Raw genomic sequence first — 22,714 nt, forward strand, 5'->3', positions numbered from 1 at the left:
CCCCAGTGCCATTAGAGGTGGTCAAGACCACCCCCGATGAGAGTCTAGGCTGGCCTAGCTACCCCCGATGGCACTTGGGAGTGGCCGTGACCACCCTCGAAACCCTCCGAGGGTGGTTGCGGCCACCCCTGATGGCATCGAGGGTGGCCACACCACCCTAGAGGGCCACATCGAGGTCGTTTGGTGCTACCCTCGGTGCCTACTCTTGGTGGCCGACCACCGCACCTTCAACCAATTTTTGTTTTTGTTTTTTTTTTATTATTATTATTATTATTATTTTTTGTGTTTTTTGTTTTTATTTAAGTTTTGAAAAAATTAGAAATTATTTTTAGTAAATTTGATTCAACTCCAATTATAAAATATGTGTTACAAAGTAAAAAATTGGAATAATTATTCTCACTAATACCTATTCAATTACCCGTTCGCAAACTAATGGCGACTAATCTCCGCCCGTAGCTTCTGCAGTGTTTCTCTCGGCCTTGCGTATTCGAAGCCGTCAGCCGTCACACTGCAATTATCAGCGATATTCGTATCGGCGGGGAGGACAAGCCCCTGCGAATCCAGAGAGAGATCCTTCGGCGAAGCAGCTCTCTCCAGAGAAGGATCCTTGGGCCAAATGACCTCCGCCGCCAATGAGAGGGATTGAATCGCCGAACCGTGGCCGCTCGTTTCTGCTTTACTGAGAATCACCGAAATCTTCTTTCCGGCGGTCCGTCCCAACAGCCACAGGGGCACCTTTGCAATAGGCTCCACAAGAGGCTTAAAAGGATCCTCTGGCGCTCTCACCGTGGTTCGTAGCACCTCCGTGAAGCTCCTTCTGTTTTTTACAGCTACGTACTCTGAATCAGATAACAAAGGCTTTTTCGATTCCTGCCTTCCGGTACCAGAACTGACCCACACTTGTCTCTTCCATTATACTCTTCAGTCACCAAAAATTGCCCATGCCTGTTAGAACCTTTCTGGGCTAACACGCGGAGATAAGCCGGCGTAGTATGGTCCCAGAATACCCTAGAATCCTCCGCTGCCACCAGCTCAGCGAAGCAGATTCTTTGCATCCCAGCCTAACAAGTGACAATAGTTGATACGTAGAGTAGAAAGGGAAGCAGGTACCCTGTCTTCTGGCATGCACTCGAGCTTAGGGCAGTTATCGATCTGCAATTTTTGAAGAGAGGTGAGGTGTTGAAGCCCCTTGTTGTCCAATGGGGGTTTACTGGTGTAATCTTTATACTGATGTTATTAATATTAGTTGTGTTATTTGATACATGATGGTCTCCTTTCTCCATTTTCTTTTTGGTTGGCCTGTTTGCTGCACTCTGCATAGTATCTGAGTGAAATAAATTGAATTGGTTTATATGCTTACACATTTGATTCATTTATCAGGTACTGATTTCAAGGATTGCTTTTCTTCTCAATTTGATCCGAATAAGAGATGGAAGAAAAGCCAGAGGAAGTGGAAGATGCTGAGAGCACTTCTGGTGAATCTTTTATTGATGGCTCAGAAGACGAGGGACCATCAACATCGGGACAAGATGATGAAGAATTGCATCTTGAGGTAAGTGAATTTGTAGAAGATAATTTGCTTCACACCTTGCAAGAGTTTGTCTTTCATAGTAATTGTTCTTGTTTCCAAGTTTTTAAGTGAAAGTTACACTTCTAATGCTCCAACTTTTATTATTCTTTTTGTTTAGCCCCTAGTCTTCTAATTGCAGCAATGTTGTCCCCCAATTTTCAGAATTATTCATTTAATTCTTTCGTCCAACATTGGTTTAAATTAAGCCTTTTTTCATGGAAGAGTATTTGTAGAGCTAAATCTCCTCTGAGATTACCGTTCTTTGTGTGGACGTCGGCATTAGGGAAAATCTTGATTTTGGATAATTTGAGGAAGAGGAATGTAATAGTGGTGGTTTGTGTTGTATGTGCAAGAAGAGTAGTTCATTGATCACATTCTTCTTCATTGTGAAGTGGCTCGAGAATTATGGAGTTCGCTTTTCCATCTTTTTGGTTTTAATTGGGTTATGCCTAATATGTTTCAAAGCTCCCTTGCCAAATGTTCCTATTACCTCCTTAGAGCACCATCCCCCATACTATCATAATTGGTCCCTATCACCACTCTCCATAATGCCTCTCTTTCCATAGCATATTGCCACAACCACTTCCACAAAAGAGCTCGATTGTATTGAATCAAATTTCTAACTCCTAACACACCTGATTTTATCAGAGTGCAAATCCGTGCCCAATTCACTAATTGAAATTTGAACTCACCCCCAATACCACCCCATAAAAAATCCATCTGTAGTCTCTCAAGCCTATTGGCCACTCCCACTAGAATAGGAAAAAGAGACAAAATACGTAGGTAGATTGGATAGAGTACTCTTAGCTAGAGTCAATCTACCAGCCTTAGATAAATAAAGTTTCTTCCATCTCCAACCAACCAACCTTCCATTTTTTCATGAATGCCATTCCAAATAGAAGTGCCCTTATAAGAAGCACCCAACGGCAAACCCAAAATTTTCATTGGGAACAAAGAGACTCTACACCCAAGAATGCTGGCCTATAGGAACAATTTCTGATTTTTTTAAATTGAGTCTTAACCTTGAAACAGCTTCAAAACATAAGAAAATACACTGCAAATGTTGAATTTGTTCGGAGTTTGCATCACAAAAAATTAGTGTATCATCAGCAAACAGTAAATGAAACACTACCAACTCTTCATTATTCCTTGACCCCATTGAGAAACCCGTCGGAAGACCCCCTATCCATTGTCGCAATCATCATTTGACTGAATGCCTCCATAACAACCACGAACAATAATGGCAATAATGGGTTCCCCTATCTTAACCTGTGTGAGCTAGTGAAAAATTTGGACGGTGTTCCATTCACAAGGATGGGAAATCTCGCCATGGATATACAATGCGCTATCCAATCCCTCTAGTGCTCCCCAAATCCGCATCTCTTTAACAAATACAGGAAGAAATCCCAATTTAAATTATTGCACGCCTTCTCCAAATCCAACTTGCACAACACCCTAGATTCCCCTAGTGATTTTTTATTTTTTATTTATTTATAAGTAATGTGGATTAAAAAACGTGCCGAGGGGCATAACCCATGTACACAGGAGGTATACAAAAGAACCCCTTCTAAGTAGAGAAAGAAGCACATAACACTAAAAATTCAAAAAAAGTAGAAACAAAAGAACTATGCCATGTCACTCTCCATGAAAATAGAGTGTGTAATACCAACTTCTTCAAATTGAGCAAGCCATTCTCACGATCATTAAAGCTTCGCGTATTCTGCTCTCGCCCAAGACACCACTTCACACTGAATCACACACAATGGAATCATCCTCCATATGTGCAAAGCAAGATGATTACCCAATTGTCCCCTCCCAACTTCCCAAGCAGTCATTCGGCATAAGTGCATAACCCAATCAACACCAAAGAGCTGAAGAAACACGCTCCATATCTCGGTTGCAACCTCACAATGCAGGAATAAATGGTCGATTGATTCTCCACAATGCTTACACATGCAACACCAGTCCATCACCATAATATTCATTTTTCGTAAATTGTCCAAGGTCATGATTTTTCCTAGAGCTGCTGTCCACACTAAGAAAGCCACTCTCGGAGGAGTCTTGTCTTTCTAAATACTCTTCCAATGACACATTTCCTAGTGATTAACACTAAGTCCAATATTTGTCTACCTCCAATGAAAGCATTATGTGAATTAGAGGTAATCTTTCCCAAAACTGACTTTAGTCGGTTTGCTAAGACCTGGGAAAGAATCTTATACACCCCACCTACTAAGCTAATTGGCCGGAAATCCTTAACATCCACTGCTCCTACCTTCTTTGGAATAAGAGAAACAAAAGTTGCATTATAACTCTTATCAAACTTCCGTTGACTATGAAAATCCATAAAAACTGCCATTATATCCTCTAAAAAAAGCCACTGTGAAACCATCCGGCCCCGATGCCTTATCTCCATTCAAATCCCTCACCACCTCACACACTTCTTGCTCCTCAAAATCTCTTTCCAACCAATTACTCTCATCCGCATCAATGGATAGGAATGAAAGACCATCCACCTTTGGTCGCCAAGTAATCTGCTGAGTGTACAAATTTTTATCCCCCTTCCTCAACCACAAAGCGCTAGATTTCTATCTCCAACTCACTTCCTCTTGAAGAATAGTTTTATCCAATTCCTTAGACATATCTTCCTTCCTCATCCTTTCCTCCGCCGCTAAACTACGACCTTCTGCAATTACATCCAAATCCCGAATACCTTGCAACAGCTCCTTCCAGTCATACCTCCTTATAAAAAATCTCTCTGAAGTTTCCCAATGCTAACTATGTCATATTAGTTTAAAGGATTTAGAGGGAATGGTCAAATTGAATCAATGTTAGAAATTAGGAGACAACATCGAGACAATTTGAAGAACATGGATCAAATAGAAACATTAATAATAGTTAGTGGACCGAAAATGTATTTTACCCAAATTTTCATTTCAATGTCTAACTGCTATTGTTTATACTCTCTCATTTCATTTCAGCTTTCATTGTACTTAGATTAGGTTTCATCTTCATTGTGCAGGAACCTTTGAATGAGAAAGAAATAGAAGAGTTAATTGCTGAGTTTTTGGAAGTTGAGAGTAAGGTATGCATTTCCTTGAATGAGTTTAACCTTTCAGTTATCTTTGTGTCTTTGTGTGTGTGTGTGTGTCTTGTGTCTGCATGTATACATGTGATTGAATGCACACAAACACAAAGACACAAAGATATGTTTTTGGAAGTTGAGTAAGGAATGCATTTCCTTGATTGAGTTTAACCTTTCAGTTATCTTTGTGTCTTTGTGTGTGTGTGTGTGTGTGTCTTGTGTCTGCATGTATACATGTGATTGAATGCACACACACACACACACACACACACACATGTATTGTATGCTCGAAGCCCATCTCCTCAGGAGGGGCCCAACTTTCTCAAGAGCTAAATCCAGCAGTCTTGGGCCAAGTGAAGAAGGTTATAAAAGGAAAATATCCATTTTTCATGATTGGCCACGAATTTTCGGCCTAGCTTAAATCCCAAGCTTCAGTGGTTGGCAAAAACATGAAACGGGCCTCCATTTGTCTTCTGTAATGGTTAGGGTGCAAGTTAGGCCTTTGCGGGAGTTTGCATGTGTTCGGGTGAAGCAACTCCTTTGGTAGCCTCGCCGCAAAGCCATGTCGACAAGGACACCTTTCAGAGAGGGAGTCGAGATGCTGCGAGCAGTGGAGTAGTTGTGACCTTTCCCCGCCGGTGTCTCTTTGTCATTGTTGCCTTATTGGGTCTTCCAATTGTGGCGCATGCCTCAACCTTTTGGCCAGATTTTCACGGGCGACGAGGTCTAGAGGGTTGTCCTTAAGCCTGGTCCCCTTTTCTAGAGGGAGAAATGCCCAGTTTCATACAAGTGCAGTTCGTCTCAAGTAAAGAGGTCCCCATTGCAGACATTGAGCTCTTGGGTCAGGGGGTTTGGTGGCTGAAGCAAACATCTTTGTTCTGGGTGTGAGGGATTCCAAGCTCTCGGGTGTGGGTCAACCTATAGGTAATGGAATTTTTTCTTTTTTGGATTCTCGGGTGGGTGGTGCAAGTGATGGGGCTCTTACTAAGAACATGGGTTGGTCTATTGTTTTGAAGGAAGGGAAGAGGGTTTTCGTCCTTTAGAACCTGAGGCCTTTGTCCCCCTATTGCATGGAGAAAAGGGTGAGGGGTCTATAGTGTGGGCCAGAAGCAAGTGGAGGAGGGATTTGCCCAGCTGAAGGTTGGTGAGGCTAATTCAGGTCCAATCTTGGGCACGACCAAGGCTACTCCAACCAAGACTCTTTTGTTGGGAAAGGAGCAACAAGGTGGAGAACTTGGGTTTTGTTGTGATTCCTTCTTTGGTTGAGCAACTAAGAGAGATTAGCAGTCCTAGAAAGGAACAACCTCCTGCAATGCTTTTCAGGGTTACAAATGGTTGTGGGCTTGATTGTGAGAAGGAATTACCGATCTTGGATATCTCTCTTTGGGGTGAGCTTATTTTTTCTGAGCCAATTAATGTATGTCCCCCTGCAGTTTCAGAGGAGATGAGCTTTTTTGAAAAAGAAACGTCAGGGTGGGTAAGAAAGAAGATCAAAGGTTTTTAGAAATATTTGGGCATGCCATGTGATAAATTTGAAAAGGATCATGGCCCTTTTCCTTTCACTTGATGCCAACCACAACAAGGATGTTCTAAGATAGGAATCTTCTTCTAGATCTTATCAGTTGACTCCTAAAGGCAGCAGAGAGTTGAGAATTTCACCTAGTAAACCAGGATTCTCCTGCATGGTCTAGAATCAATAGGTTCCTCATCTCTCCCAAGTGGGAGGAACATTTCTCAATTGTTTTCTAGAGCAAATTACTCAAAGTTCTCTTAGATCACTTTTCTATTCTCATTGATTGTGGCGTTCTTCGGAGGGGCAAGAGTTATTTCAAATTTGAAAACGTGTGGTTGAAAACAAATGGCTTTGTTGAGAAGATGAGGCACTGGTGGTCTTCTTATTGCTTTCATGGCTGTTCTAGCTTCGTTTTGGCTCAGAAATTGAAAGCCTTGAAAGTTGACCTAAAGTTGTGGAATGATTCGGAGCTTGGTAATGTGGAGAAGAAAAAAGGGCTCTTCTTGATGATCCAAAAGGGCTGGATAGAATCTAAGAATAGAGACCACTTTCTAGCGAGGAGGTATTGAGGAAGGAAGTGGCTACAGTTGAACTAGAGAAGATTGTTCTCTTGGAGGAGGTGAGTTAGAGGCAAAAGTCAAGGGCATTGTGGTTAAAGGAGGGCGATAATAATACCTAGTTCTTTCATCGATTGGCTAATTCTAATAGAAAGTGCAACACTATAGAGAATTTGGTTATCAATGCTGAAATCTCTCTAATCCCATAAAGTCAAGAATCATATAGTCCAATTTTTCATTTAGCTATACACCGAGAACAAAAATTGGCGGCCAGACTTAAATGGTATTCCGTTCCACTCTATTAGTGAGGAAGAGGTAGTTTGGGTGGAACGAGGCTTCGTGGAAAGGGAGGTTTTCAAAGTGGTGAAAGAGTTGAACAGGGATAAGGCTCCAGGTTTAGATGGTTTCTCTATGGCTTTTTTCTAGTCTTGTTGGGAAGTTATCAAAGAAGTTATGAAGCTCTTTCTTGAGTTCTATTTGCATGGCAAGAAAGTTAAAAGTTTGAATGTGACCTTCATTTACCATATTCATAAGAAAGTGGGGGTAGTTGGGTTAAATATTTTCATCCTATCGGTCTAGTAAGTGGCGTTTATAAGCTTATTGTGAAGGTTTTGGCTAATAGATTGAAAATTGTCTTGGAGAATATCATTTCAAAGACTCAAAACGCTTTTTTGAGAGGTCATCAGATTTTAGACTAAAAAATGCTTTTATGAGAATATCACTAATGAATGCTTAGATAACTGTCTCAAATCAGGTGAGCCGAGACTACTTAGTTGGGATTTCTGGTTATTTTGATATGTGGCTTTGGGGAGAGATGGCAAAGTTGGATTGTCCACTGCATATCCACTGTTCATTCTCTATTCTTTTTAATGGTACTCCTAGTGGTTTCCTTAGTAGCTCTCGTGGTTTGAGACAGAGTGATGCTCTTCCCCCTCCTTTTTGTGATTGTTACCTAATGATATCTGCCATAGTGACCTAGGGCTTTATCTTTGGCTTTTTCGTGGGGGCAAGGAATGATGATACTCTTTCTATCTCTCATCATCTTTTCGCAGATGATACCCGTATTTTTTGTGGGATTGCTCCTGATAATCCTCGGCATTTCCATATGTTCTTCTTTGTTTTGAGGCTGTTTTAGGGTTGAAGATTAATTTGGCCAAATCTGACTTGGTTCCGGTGGGTGATGTGCCGAATGTGAATGCTTCAGTTCGTATTCTAGGTTGTACGGTTTCATTCCTACCTTTGAAATATTTGTTGCGTCTCCTTTCAAGGCAAATTTATTTGGGATACAATTATTGAGAAAATGGAAAAAAGGTTAGTGGGGTGGTAAAGCCTATCTATCCAAGGGTGGTTGCGGAACGTTGATCAAGAGCACGCTTTCCAACTTGCCTATTTATTACCTTTCTCTCTTCCCTATCCTAGTCAGTGTTGCTAAGCAGCTAAAAAAGCTGCAAAGGGATTTCTTATGGAGTGGTTTGGATAACAAGTCTAAGTTTCATCTTGTTAATTGGATGAAGGTTTGTTCTCTCCTTAGTCTTCGAGGTTTGGGGATTAGGAGTTGGCTCACCTTCAATCAGGCTTTGTTGGGAAAGTGGTTATGGAGGTATGCCGTGAAAAGAGAGGCTTTTTGGTGACATGCTGTGAATAAAGAATATTGGTGGCCAAATGGTGCTCTAAAGTTGTCGCATGGCCTTATGGGTGAGTCTATGGAAATATATTAGGAGGGGCTAATATGCCTTCTTTTTGTTTCGTTTCTATCGAGGTGGGTGATGGCTCTCGAACCAGGTTTTGACATAGCATTTGGTGTGAGGATCGTCCTTCAAAGGACTCCTTTCCGAAGTTATTTTGCATTTGCAAGGAACATGGATGCTTTGATTTGCTGAGCATATGTTTGCTCACAATGATGAGATGCATTGGCATATGAATTTTATCTTATTGGTTCATGATTAAGAGGTGGATTTTGTTTCGTCTTTTTTCAATGTCCTATATTCTGTTAGGAGGAGTTAGGGAGTTGAAGCTGCGTTGTTTGGTTCCCTTCAAAAGATGATTTTTTGAGGTCAAAACTTTTTACAAAGCTCTCCTTTTCAATGTTGTTAACTATTTTCCTTGGAAGAACATTTGGAGGTCTAAGGCTCCCTTGAGGGTGGCATTTTTCATATGGACAATTTCGTAAGGAAAAAAATCTTACTATGGATAATCTTCGCAAGCATCACATCATAGTGATAGATTGGTGTTGTATGTGCAAAAAGACTGGATAAACTCTTGATCACCTCCTTCTTCACTATGACATCATGAGAGGCTTGTGGGTTTTGGTTTTAAGATATTTGGTGTGGAGTGGGTTATGCCTAGTCGGGTGGTGGAGGTCGTAGCATTTTGGAAAGGAAGGTTTAGTCGAAAGGAGTTGGATTTTATTTGGAATGTAATCCCTTCTTGTCTAATGTAGTGCATTGGGTGAGAAATAATTGCTCGAAGTTTCAATGATTGTGAGAAGATGAGCTCAGATCTATAGCTTGGTCTCCTTAAATCCCTTTATGAGTAGATCTCTATTAACACCTTTATTGATGTCTCTAGCTTTGTATATTTTTGTGCTCTCTTTCCTTGTGCTTGAACTTGTTGGATGTTTTTCTCTTGTACACGTCCTGCGTACTTGAGTTACACCCCTTGCAGTTTTTAATAGATTGCTTTACTTATCAATATATAGATTTAGTGAGTTTCTATGCATTTATTTATTTGTGCGTATGTATGGATGGTGCACTTGTAATGTATCCATAGTATAAATGTCATGTGTTATTTAATTTGTTTTAGGAAGGTTCTCTAATCCTCATATTAGGCTGCAGAGGCTCAAGAAGCACTTGAGAAGGAATCTCTTGCCAAACTGGAGAGTGAAGTTAGAGAGGAGTTGACACAGACTCTCCTTGGGGAAGAGGTTAGTTTCTCTTATTCTCCCCCTCTTTTTCGATTTTGTTGTTTTTATGTAACTTATGTGTTTGTACTTGTCAATAGTTGGAAACAGCTGTTGCAGATGAAATGGCTACGTTTACGGAAGAGTGGGAAGTTGTGCTTGATGAGCTTGAGACTGAGAGTGCTCATTTGCTGGTTTGCTTCTTTCTATGACTTCCAATAAATCTTTTTATTTTGGATTATATATTTTGATGCTTGCATGTATCTTGAGGGTGACTCTTCCTATTCATATTTTGAAAGAAATAGTTTGCCTCTTCTTGTTACACAAATTGAAGATTATCTTGGCTAGCCTTTGACCTATTTTTCATCCCATTGCTTACTGAGTTTTACATTGTTCGTATTTTATTTTATTTTTATAAATTATCATGCATTTTTCTTGTTCAATATCTAACTTTAGGCAACTTGTCCTCTGGACATTGGAAGTCGTTGCAAATGGGTAGTGGCTGCATAAGACTATGGTTCAATCTGCAATTTTACCTTGTTGGCATGGCTGTTAAACTTACGGAAGTTCCAAGTTTGTGGAATATATGCTATACAATCCTTATCTAAACCTTGATGCGATGCATAGCCCCATACCCTTTTTGTTTCAATTTTTTTGATGCATTTGAGGCCCATACAGCCTTCCCTCTCCCATCCCCGGTGACTGTAGAATTTAATTGTAGTCCTCTAGGGTATCGGCCTAGGGAAAAGCGCTAGCCATATCTGCACTATCATCCCAAAAAAGACTAGTCAATTTGGAGCTTCCCAAGAATTCATTATAAAGCTCAGTTTCACCTAGTAACTAGACAATGTGGGATATAACATTTATGACTATCTTTATAAACCACTTACTCTATGTGGGCTATTATTCATCTTCCTAATATGGGATCGAGGTGTTACAAACTCCCCTTAAACTCCTGGTGTCCTTGTTAGGGTAACGTCATGCAATGCTCTAGTACAACATTGTCTAACGTTACTAGGTGACTCTGATATCATTTGTAACGACCCAGAAAAAACGCTAGCTACACATCTGTACTATCACCCCAAAAGGACCGGTCAATTTGAAGCTTCTTTAGAATTCCTTATAAAGTCTAGTTTTACCTAGTAACTAGACAATGTGAGACTTAGCACTCATAATTATCTTTAAAAACCACCCCTCTATGTGGGCTATACCTCATCTTCTCATTATGAGACTAGGGTGGTACATCTAGTACTATGCTAAAAGATTTTGCCAAGCTGGTTTCATCTTATGCATATATGTGTATACTTTCATAAATTTTTCTTTCCTCAACGTTAACATGTCAACTCATTAATCTTAATATAGATTGCTAAGAAATGCCATAAACTCTTTTTGAATATGTGGAGCAGTTAATTATTTGTTATCTCTTTTTCTCATTCCCTCGAGTGTGGCAAAGAGGTTAGAGAAGTTGCAAAGGAATTTTTTATGGGGCGGTACCAATGAGGAGACTAAGTTTCATTTAGTTAAATGGTCTTTAGTTTGCTATCCTGTGAAGGATGGTGGCTTGGGGATTAGAAATTTGCGTCGTTTCAATCAAGCTTTATTGGGAAAATGGTTATGGCGTTATGCTACGGAGAGGGAAGCTTATTGGAGGAAGGTCGTAGAGGTAATATATGGAAGCATGGAGGGAGATTGGTGTGCCAAACAGGTTGAGAGGCCATTTGGTGTAGGGGTTTGGAAGCATATAAGAAGAGGGTGGGAGTTTTTTTCGAAGTTCATCAGATTTGAAGTTGGTGATGGCACCCAAATTAGGTTTTGGCATGATATATGGTGTGGTAATCAACCTTTGAAGGAGTCTTTCCCTGAATTGTTTCGTATTGCAAGAAACAAAGAGGCTTGGGTGAGTGATAATCTGCAGATTATGAATGAGGAAGCACATTGGAATGTTCTTTTTTGTTGAGCGGCTTAGGATTGGGAAGTGGAGGTGGTGGTGACTTTCTATGCGAAATTGTATGAGACTCGGTGTCATGATTGGGTGGGTGGATCACATTTGGTGGACCCCTTCAAAGAGGAAGCTTTTTGAGGTACGTTCTTTCTTCGGTGTGCTTCCTTCTTTTGAGGAGAGGCACGAGGTGGGGAGCTATTCTTTCCCGTGGAAGAGTATTTGGAAGGTTAAAGTCCCGCTCAAAGTTAGTTTCTTTGTGTGGAAGGCTGCCCTTGGAAGGATTCTCACATTGGATAATCTTCGGAAGAGAGGTTTGACCGTGGTGGATTAGTATAGTATGTGTAAGAGGAGTGGTGAGTCCATTGATCATCTCCTCCTCCACTATGACGTGGCTCGTGCTCTCTGGAGTGTTCTCTTTTCCATTTTTGATGTGAAGTGGGTAATGAATGGCAATGTTATTGATCTCCTAGCTTGCTAGAAAGGCCAAAGAGGTAATAAAATGGTGATGGAGGTTTGGAGAATGGCCCCTTTGTGCCTTATGTGGACTATTTGGAGGGAGAGGAATGCTCGATGTTATGAAGATAAGGAATTGACAATGGCGGAGCTCAGCAATAGGTTTCTCAATTTGTTTTTCCATTTGGCGGGTGTTTTGAACATTCCTCAAGCTTCTTTGATGCATCAATTTGTAGATTTATGCTCTTCATTTTTTCTTTAAAGGGGTGTCTTTATATACTTCCTGTGTACTTGGGTTGCACCCCTCTGCGTTTTGCAATGATATTCTTACTTATTTATCAAAAAAAAAAAAATTATCAAATGCATTAAGCTTATAAGAATTATGTTAAATGGCCATAAATTAGACTCAATTGTCACCATAGGAACAATGACGTTGATAGATGGTTGCTATTCTTTGGTCACATGGGATCTTTGCTTTTTATTGTTTGTCATTGTTAACTCCCCCTCCTCCTTTTTCTTTTTGGTTTTGTTTTAGAATAGAGGTGCTATTTGAGAACTCATTGGCTAAAGTATCATATATTAAACTTGACGTAGAGATTCCGATCTAATCATTCATAATTTAGGGATGGTATTAGGACTTAGTCGGATTTCCATACATGGGTTTCATTTAAACCGGAATCAGCCTCTCAATTTTGATTTTGAACATGCTGTATTTACTTTGAGGTTAGCGTTTGTACAACCTCCATCTTTTACAAAATAGTTTTTTGACATGAAATATGGCTTATTGCTTTCTGCTATATTATCATTATTCTTTATGTAGTTATATGACCATGTTGTTGCAAATATTACTTGGTCTATTTTTTAGCTTGTTGTCTGTCGAATGACGGTTCTTCCCCCTCTCTGCGCATTTGTTTTATATCAACATTACTTATCAAAAAAAAAAAAAAAAGTGTAGTTATATCATTCTTCTTCTGTCTACTTTGAGCAGGAACAACTTGATGGGGCTGGCATTGAGCTACCAAGCCTTTATAAGTGGATTGAAAGTCAGGCTCCTAATGGTTGCTGCACTGAAGCTTGGAAAAAGAGGGTACACTGGGTAGGATCTCAGATGACTAGTGAAATTACTGAGTCAATAGCTGATACTGAGAAGTTTCTTAAAATCCACCAACCTGTAAGAAGGTATTGTTTTGCCCTTTTGGCATTATAAATTCTGCAAGGTTTATCGTTTAACTTATATGGATATTTTTTGTGGGATCAGACGACATGGTAAATTATTGGAGGAGGGTGCAAGCGGATTTCTGCAGAAAAAACTTACTGGTGATAGAAGCAAGGATGCTGTAACTGAAGATCCAGCGGTTGATTGGTGCTCTCTCAACAAAATATTTTCTGATGGCATATCTGATGATGATTCTTCATTTGGCAGTAAGCATTGGGCCTCTGTTTACTTGGCCAGCACTCCACAGCAAGCTGCAGTGATGGGACTTAAATTTCCTGGAGTCAATGAGGTGACAGATTGAGTTCCACTTTTTATTTTATTTTTGATAAGTAAACGGATTTCACTAAAACACAATTGGGTGCGACTCAAGTGCAGTAGAAGTATAGAGAGACACTTATCAAGAAAAAGTTGATAAAAAAAATCATGAACACTAGAAATATGAAAACAATCATATGCAGCCATTAGTGGTAAAGGGTTTTGAAGAAAAAAGGCATTTAATTCCGCCACCGTCCACTCATGATCTTCAAAATTTTGATCATTGCCTTCTCTCTAAATACAGCACATTAAGCAAGACAAAATCATATCTCACATTGCTATGCTATGATGTCTACCAAACTGCCCTCTCCAACAAGCAAAGAGATCCACCAATTGTTGAGGCATTACCTACTCTATTCTGAAAAAAGAAGCAAAAATAGAGTTCCATACGACACTATCTATTACACAATGGAGCAATAGATGAGCAACGGTTTCCCCGTTCTTTTGTTTTTTTTGATAAATAATGTTGCATATCAAAAGCGCAAAGGGGTGCAACCCTAGTATACAAGAAGTATACAGGAGAACGCTGGAAAAAAGAGACCCCCAAGAAAGAACCCTAAAACCGCAGAACAAGCCCTACACTCCAAAGAAGCCTAAGCCCGCAAAGCAGTCTTGCCTTTACGCTGATTAGAGCTACTGCTTCAAGCATCAAAATTAAAGGAGCATTCCAAAACCCTTATCTTAGAACCATCAACGAACTCAAATCTAGTAAATCTAGAAAATGATCCCTCTTTGTCTTTTGTGGTTTATATGGATTGAAAGAAATGCTAGATGTTTTGAGAATTCCACTAGGACTGTAGAGGAACTTACTCATCTTTTCTTCTTTACTCTTTACTCTTGGACGGCCGTTTGGCTTGCTCTTTTAGTGATTAGTTTTTCTGATTTCCTCTTTCATTTCTCTCCCTCTTAGGCGCTCTCTTTTTATACTTCCTGTATATGTGGGTTGCGCCCCTCTGCGCTTTTGCTTTATATCATTATTACTTATCAAAAAAAAAGAAAAAGAAAACTCCCCACAACCTCTCCTAATATTTTTTAAAAGACAAACCCAACATGACCTGTTAACCTCTCATCCGACGAACCCAGTGATAGTATCAAGACTTCGGTGTGTATGGACCTTGAGGAAGCTGCACCGATGGAGGCTTTTGTAGCTCCAGCGGTGGAGGAAGCTCCCGTTAAGGTTGATCGGAAATCATCTCTGGTGAAGGGTTTGCTCCGGCGTGGATTTTTGAGGTCGAGCACCGGTTTTGCTTCTTCTCTTTCTTCGTTGACCCTGGCCGTGAAGGAAGACTCTACATTAAGGAACCCTCCGTCAATAGTTACTGTCTTTCAGCTCTTGTCTACTAAGGGATCTTGTAATGGTAGTTTACAGTTCACTCACACCGCCTCGACGGCAGGTTCAAAGTTTGTTAGTGGTTCTTGTTCAGGGGCGGCTGAGTTGGGTGTAAGACTTCATCTCTCTCGTCTAGTAATGTCGGAGGGGGGAGCACCTATTTACCCTTCTGATTCCACGTCTCAGCAGAAGTATTATCGGAGAGTGAAGCAAAATATAGGAGCGCAACTGAAAAATAAGATGAATAAGAAGTTGTTGGCTAAGGATGTGGCGGCCACTCTGTTGGTGGGGAGGGAGGGCTATTTCAAGGTGGTGCTTAATGCGATGGGAGACGCTTCCACTTTGGGGTTGTCATTTGAGGGTGATGAGAAAAGACTTAAGGATCTTTTTTCAGCTATTGAAGATGATTGATTCTGTGAAGATGGGATTCCTGCTTCAAATTGTAAGGGGAAGATGGAGCTTAAAAATTTGGAATGCTCCATTAACTTTGAGGCTTTAGGAAGTGGCTCTAGTCGGGGCAAAGGCAGGACAGCTTTGCAAGTGTAGGAATGCCTTGTTTTTAGGGATTAGTTGGGGTTATAGTGGTTGGTATTGCGGGATTAGGTTTTTGTGGGTGTTTAGGCTTTTTGTATGGGGGTCTTTTGTGGGCTTGTGTTGGTTTTCCTGTGTATATGTCCTGTGTACTTTGGGGTGCTTTTACGCTTTTTGATATATACAACATTACTTATATAAAAAAAAAATCATTAAAACATCACCCACCCCACGAACTGACATATTTATTATCCACTACCAATCTCCTAAGAGTATCTCTCTCACAAGCGTAGTGCCATACACCCCCCCCGAGATATTGGAGTATATACCTTAAATCAATTTGGTGAAATTTGACCTCTTCACCAATTCCACCCCCACAAGAAAGCCTGCTGTAACTTCTCTATATGATTAGCAAGGCCAGTAGGGAAGGGAAAAAGGGACATGGAATATGTAGGTAAATTAGGCAAGGTGCTCTTAATCAAAGTAATTCTACCACCCTTAGACAAGTACAACCACTTCCAACCAGCCAAATGACACTTTATCTTCTCAATAATGCCATCCCAATTAGATTTGGCCTTAAAAAGAAGTTTTAGTGGACCCAAATACTTTATAGGCAAAGAAGATACTTTGCATCCAAGAATAGGAGCCAGACTTTCCATATTATCGACATTGCCTACATGGACCAATTCTTATTTAGCCAAATTAATCTTCGACAACTTTGCTTTGGATTGTCTTGGGTTATGCTTAGATGAGTAGTTGACTTGTACGCGTGTTGGTGGACTGCTGGTTGCGTTTAGAGTGTTGTTGTGTGGAAGATGGTGCCTTCGTATCTGTTGTGGTGTTTATAGAAGGAAATAAATTATAGAAGTTTAGAAGACCGTGACAACACTTTAGAGGAGATTAAGGCTTTATTTTTCTTTACTTTGTATCTTTGGAAAGCTACTTTTGTTTCAACTATGGTGATTACTTCTGTCATCATGGTGGCTGTGATAAGTGCTCCGCCAGTCAATTATTTGGGCTTAGTGTCAGGCAATCTACCTAAGATCTGCTTTGATACCATATCAAACAATATGTTAAAAAAATCTGGAAAAGAAGGCTCAAAAAACAAGAAAGAATAAATTAATTGAAAGGCAATCTACCGAAGATCTGCTTTGATACCATATCAAACTACAGTTAGCAATAAAGGGGGAGGCTCAGAATGTAATGTGACGCTCTCATTATTTTATTTTATATATAAGGGAAAATATAATAAATTGACTGAATTGCCCTTTTTTCCTTTATTAAAATAATACTCTTTCTAACAATATGTTACTATTGCTCGATCTTTTTTGTTTTTGTTTGCATTTGTTTATGTATGTCTTCTACTTCTGGTATGATTGGTGATGATTTGGATTGATTATTCTGTGCAACCTTATATTAGAATGAATTTATTTAGATGAGGTGGGTGAGTAAAAAGCATCCATTGAAGGACTAAGTTTGAAGAATAGCATAGAAGGAAAATCCCTTTTTAATAATTTGAATGAAGATTAATGACAGCTATGATGTATGAGTTTCTCTATCTAATTGAAAAGGGCTTCTCTGGCAATGTTTTTCCCTTTTCTGCCCCCTATTTTGTGTTAATTTGCTGTCTTTGTTTGCCTTGTATAGCAGTTTAATTTATTGTATTCCCTTATTTTAGAAACTAGATGGAAGTTATCCTCATTTTCTATTTTAACTCTGTTTCTCTTTTAACAAGTTATTTAAAAAATCTTTCAGGTGGAAGAGATTGATGACATTGATGGCAATTCTAATGATCCATTTGTTGCAGCTGCTATTGCAAATGAAAAAGAACTAGATCTTTCTGAAGAACAAAAGAAAAATTTTAGAAAGGTCTGCCAACATTGTTCTGCTCCTTTATATATCACTGTTTCTTTCCCTCCCCTACCAGCCTTCTTTCTGTTGGTTCACTAACTTTATGCTGGATATTTCTGTTTAATAAAAATTGGTTTTTAACCCAATTATGAAAAACAAAGTGGAAAAGCACTGTTTCTTTACCTTCTCTGGGAGTCTTTTCATGGTTGCAGAAATAAATCATTTGGCAATGGATATGTCTTCTCAATTGGATTGTTTTTTTTTTCAGCGTATGGTCGAGAACAGAAGTGGAAAATAAGGAAATGAGTTTCTTAATGTAATCAATTTAAAACAACTTATCATGAATGTGTACTCATTTTAAAATTATTCTAAGCTCTGTGTTGGAGGGTGCTACCATTCAGTTGATTATCCTGAATTAATATATTGAGTTTCCTGAAAAAGTTCTTGATTTTACTTTTTCTCAATTTATAGGCCCATATTATTAGGCGTTGCCTACACTTTCAGACAGTTGATACTGTTTGATTAAATCACAAATATATATATTTTTTTGATGTCGGGGAATCTCTCCAAGGTAGGGCCCGTCGGACCCATTCCTGCAAAGTAAACCCCGGTCCTGTGCAACGTACCCTCGGAAGTTTCTCTACACGGAACTGGTTAAATTGTTGGCTTTTCACTAGGGGGTGTTGCCCCAAGAGCACCCATGAAGTGTTGAACTTTGGACCTTGAAGGGAGCAAACCTTAAGACCAAAGCCTCCGCCACTTGGGCCAACCCCTTGAGGTTAAATCACAAATATTATGGAACAGATAAAAATTACTCTGATTATTCAAGTGGAATGGTTAGACCTTGTACAGAGAAGGGACACAAGCAATTTTAAGTGTAGACTAGTACTCTGGCAATTGGCATGTGTTGCCTAGACCTCTTTACCTAAAGACTATTGATGTGTTTTGCATACATGCTTTGCAGATGCATATCTTTAGTGTTTTTAGTTTTCTGTCAAGTTTTTTGACGAGACTAATATTATTACTGAAATGAGAAACTCATAAATTGTTGGGGTCATTTCTCTTGGTGGATGCAGTTTATAGTTATAGAATATTTATATGCGCTAGGCATATTTTCCATTTTGCATGTTTTTTTTTTTTGATAAGTAATAATGATATAAAAAGCGCAGAGGGGTGCAACCCACATACACGAGAAGTATAAAAGAGCGCCTAAGAGGGAGAAAAATGAAAAAGGAAATCAGAGAAACTGATCCCTATAGGAGCAAGCCAAGCGGCTGTCCAAGAATACAAAGTAAAGAAGAAGAAATGGGTCAATTCCTCTATGGTCCTAGTGGAGTTCTCAAAGCATCTAGCATTCCTTTCATTCCAAATACACCACATAAGACATAGAGGGATCATCTTCCACACTACCGCACTTCGGGAACGCCCTCCCGACCACCAGCAATCGAACAAGCCCCTCACCTTGCAAGGCATGACCCAATGCAACCCAAAACGATTAAAAATAGTATGCCAAAGAATGCTCGCAGTCTCGCAATGGAGAAGAAGATGATCGACTGACTCTCCATTCTTCTTGCACATACAACACCACTCCACTATCATTAGGTTCCTCTTCCGTAGGGTGTCGTGAGTCAAAATCTTGCCTAAGGCCGCGGTCCACCCGAAAAAAGCCACTCGCATAGGCACCTTAGTTCGCCAAATGCTCTTCCAAGGAAACACCTCATGATCTAAATTAGACAAGGCCTTGAAAAGTGACTTAACCTCGAACTTGCCTTTCTTAGATGAAGACCATCGAATACGATCCTCAGAACCTATGGATATCTTGCAAGAGTACAACCGGTCCAAGAAAGCAGAAATCAAATCCATCTCCCAGTCCTGTACGAGCCGCACAAAAATGACATTCTACTCGACCACCCCACTCCTCCACATGAAGTTATCCTTCGCCCAAGCTTCTTTATGTCTGGCAATGTTGAACAAGGACGGGAAAGCATGCTTCAAAGCGGAATCCCCACACCAAATATCATGCCAAAAACGAACTTTCGAATCCACCCCCATTTTGCATGTTCGCTAGTGGAAACAGCAAACATTCACAGTTATTCTGTGATGCAAAATAGAATGAACCTGTTTAGTTTTTTTGAACTTTTTTATTGATATCTATTTAGACTAAATTTAAATTGTGGTTTATTGGTGTACATTTACAGGTTAAAGAAGAAGAAGATGCACAAATAGATCTGAAGCTGCAAATTCATCTGAAACGGAGGAAACACAAGAAGAGATGTAAACAGGTCTCTTCTTTGTGCTGTCTTTATTCTATTTTGTTGCGTTGGTCTAGAAACTGTTTAAAGTTTTCTTCAGTTATCATTGTTGATGATTGAGTTGACATGATGATGTTCCTTTTTTTTTTTTTGAAATCCTTCTGTTTTTGTGTTCGACTCTGGAGGTCAATCAGAAAAATGTTTCCCCAGTTGATCGTATGATAGAAAGCGATGTAGACAAGTCCACCTCTTGCCTTGACAATTCTAATCCTGTTTCAAATAATGAAACTTGTGAAGATGGGAAACTTGTGCCTAATAATCAAAATGAGGCTGCATGCCAGAGTGTGAAGACTGATGTTCTTGAAGGTTCTGAAAGTTCTATTGATCTTGGTGAGAAAAGACCAATAAGTAATGGTGATTCATTGCTTTCTGAGTTTGCTTTGCCTGATTATACTGAACCCAGAGGCTCCAAGCGCCCAAATGAGAGTGAGGAGCTAAAAGATGATAACAAGAAGAGTCGGACTATTGTCATAGATAGTGATGATGAAACTCATTCTTTGAAGGATAATTCAATTTGCAATGTGGCGAATGTGGACCCTCAATCTGATTCTAAAGAAAAAATCGGAGACTCTGGTGCTGGTTCTCTTACTTCCCTGAGTCCAAATGAGAAGTTTGACTGTACTGCTTGTAGTAAAATATCTGTTGAAGTGCACCAACATCCGCTTCTGAAAGTAATCATTTGCCGGGATTGCAAATGCTTAATGGAAGAAAAGATGCAGGTGAAGGTATGGACTTAAAGTAACTTTTGTTGGGTGTGTTGAGAATTTACAAATGATATAAATATTGACTTTTGTTTCCTTCTCTGTCTCTTTGGATGAGCTTTCGATTATTTGTTGGAAGGATCCTTTTTTTTAGTGTATTACTATGTTCTTTGCTTGAAATAAATAGTTTGCCATCCAGGAAGTGTCGAAGTTTGCAAGACTTTGAGGTGCGTATAGAGTTATTATTGGAATTTTTACCACTACTTTTCCTTTGCATCCAGCTAGCAAGAAGGAGGTTCTAAAATTTGTTGTGGTATAGTATAGACCATAATATTATATGATAAAGGACGAATTGAAATTTCATAGCTGCAATCATGAGAGATAGACCTTATAAGGAGACTTTGAATTTCTCAAAACTCTTACGAAAATAGAAAGACGTTCTTATAACTTTGTCATAACTCTTCTTAAAATTCCCCAACTAATTGGGGAATTTTAAGAAGAGTTATGAACATTTTATCCTAATCTTTAGAGAAAATCATCTGAACTTGGGAGTTGGTAAAGAACTGTGATAGAATTAATTTTAGGAATTAAGCATTCTTTCAAGGCCTTTTATGCTCATGACGTGGCAGAAAATAGCAGCCCATATTCTGTGTTATATATGAGGTAAAATGGGTTTAAAAGGTCTCTTAGTAACGTCAGTACTGTATTTTTTTCTATAAATCTCATCCAAAATCGGTCACTCTCTTCCTTGTCGAATTGGGATGTTAAAATGGGATTTCAACTCGGTTTTCACTTGTTTTAAGTCAGCAAATCTTGTTCCCAGGTTTTCTGAACAATACTTATTAGTGGTGTTATTGTTGCTGTTGAACTGCTGGCTGGATCCATCCTGTTTAGATTTATATATGATTAATGATTTTGTCTCCAACGTTAACGGTGTTGAACTGCTGGCTGGATCCAACCTGTTTGGGGTTATACTGAACAGTGATCAATGGTTGTGTAGGCATCATTTTTCATATTGTAATGTTGCCCAGCAACGAGGGTTGTATGGCAGGTTCTAATGGTGGTGGTGGCAATGGCAATTGAAAATAGTGGTGAATGTTTGGTGATGGTGATGGTATCAGTGTATAGGAAGAATGGTTGTGAGTTGGTATATTGGAGATAATTCTGATTAAAGAAATGCTTCGATTTCTTCAGGAAGCAGATCAATAATGTGTGATTGTGGCCCCTGGCTGCCAGGTCTGCAGCTATGGCTCGTCACATAGATTAGTTGGATCTGAGATGTCTTTGTTTAGTCAAGTAAAAGCTTAGGTTGGGAGAAAATTTAGAGTTTTTTTTTTTTTTTTTCCTAATAAATGTGGTGGACAAGATGGCTTGGATTTGATTGCAAGCTGATTTATTGAGTTTTTAAATGTCTCTTTGCAATTAAATATTTGTCCCATTTCATGTTGGAATTTGCACTGAGTTAATTAGTTGTGGCAGGATCCTGATTGCTCTGAGTGTTATTGTGGTTGGTGTGGAGGAAGTGATGACTTGGTAAGTTGCAAATCATGCAAGACATTGTTCTGTACCACTTGTATAAAGAGAAATATCGATGGAGAATGCTTGTCTGAGATTCAGACATCAGGCTGGAAATGTTGTTGCTGCCAACCAAGTCTACTGCAAGGATTGTCATTACAGTTAGAGAAAGCTATGGGATCTGGAGATTTGATGGTTTCTAGCACTGATAGTGATTCTGATAATTCAGATGCAGGTGTAAATATTGCATTCAGGTAAATTATCCCGTAATTTGAATGAGGATTTGTTGTGTATTTTACAGATATTTTTTTTTATTTTTTTTCTTCCTATTTTGGACGAGTATTATGTTTATAAAGAAGTGCCAAAGGGCCTCAACCCAAGTACACTGCGAATACTGAAAGGGGCACCTCGGTAAAAATGAAAGAGGAAAAGAGAAATTACAGATTAAATCCTAATATTAAGACTAAGAGTACTGTTCTCTCATTCTTTAATAATGTAAGCTTAATGTTAAATGTTAAAAGAGTTTGTTGTAATGACTTGCGAATTTTTGGTTTAACCAAGAGGGTATTTTCTTTAGATATTTATTAGGGTTTTTTTTTTTTTTTTTTTTTTTAATTTGTAGTAATTTAAATACGCACCCAGTAGGTGTTCGACCCATGATTTTACTGTTCATCTGTTCTTACGAGGGATGGAATCCCCATTTGAGCTAGAGCTCATTGGTTATTTTAACAAATCAAAGAATGAGGTTGAGCCATATTTCATGATGATTAAACGAATTTGTATGTTTTCCTTGCCTTGGTTCTTGCATTTGTTTTTTTATTTTGTTGCTAATGAGCTTTGCAGGTCAGTCTTTGTGACTTGGATGATAGGGTTTAATTTTGAGCTATGAAATTTTTCGTCTATCATAAATTTTAGTAGGTTTGTTTC

General features: G+C 39.2%; 1 protein-coding gene across 5 annotated transcripts in view; it reads left to right on the top strand.

Annotated features, from left to right (window-relative positions):
* The first annotated feature begins 428 nt into the window (after positions 1 to 428).
* The window catches only part of LOC132168668 (protein CHROMATIN REMODELING 20), a 47,966-nt gene continuing 25,680 nt past the window's right edge, over positions 429 to 22,714 (top strand). For 2 of the 5 annotated variants that reach the window (XM_059579676.1, XM_059579679.1), the window contains exons 1-11: positions 429 to 1,171; positions 1,381 to 1,552; positions 4,590 to 4,652; positions 9,550 to 9,645; positions 9,723 to 9,815; positions 13,005 to 13,195; positions 13,275 to 13,521; positions 17,164 to 17,277; positions 19,458 to 19,541; positions 19,697 to 20,296; positions 21,752 to 22,041. In XM_059579676.1, coding sequence (XP_059435659.1) covers positions 1,430 to 1,552; positions 4,590 to 4,652; positions 9,550 to 9,645; positions 9,723 to 9,815; positions 13,005 to 13,195; positions 13,275 to 13,521; positions 17,164 to 17,277; positions 19,458 to 19,541; positions 19,697 to 20,296; positions 21,752 to 22,041 — 1,901 coding nt within the window. In that variant the 5' untranslated portion in view covers positions 429 to 1,171; positions 1,381 to 1,429. Of the gene's footprint in view, positions 1,172 to 1,380; positions 1,553 to 4,589; positions 4,653 to 9,524; positions 9,646 to 9,722; positions 9,816 to 13,004; positions 13,196 to 13,274; positions 13,522 to 17,163; positions 17,278 to 19,457; positions 19,542 to 19,696; positions 20,297 to 21,751; positions 22,042 to 22,714 lie in introns of those variants that run through there. The other 3 variants (XM_059579677.1, XM_059579678.1, XM_059579680.1) reach the window with 3 other exon arrangements.

This window comes from Corylus avellana, chromosome ca2 (assembly GCF_901000735.1).
Source record: "Corylus avellana chromosome ca2, CavTom2PMs-1.0".
Taxonomy (NCBI): domain Eukaryota; kingdom Viridiplantae; phylum Streptophyta; class Magnoliopsida; order Fagales; family Betulaceae; genus Corylus; species Corylus avellana.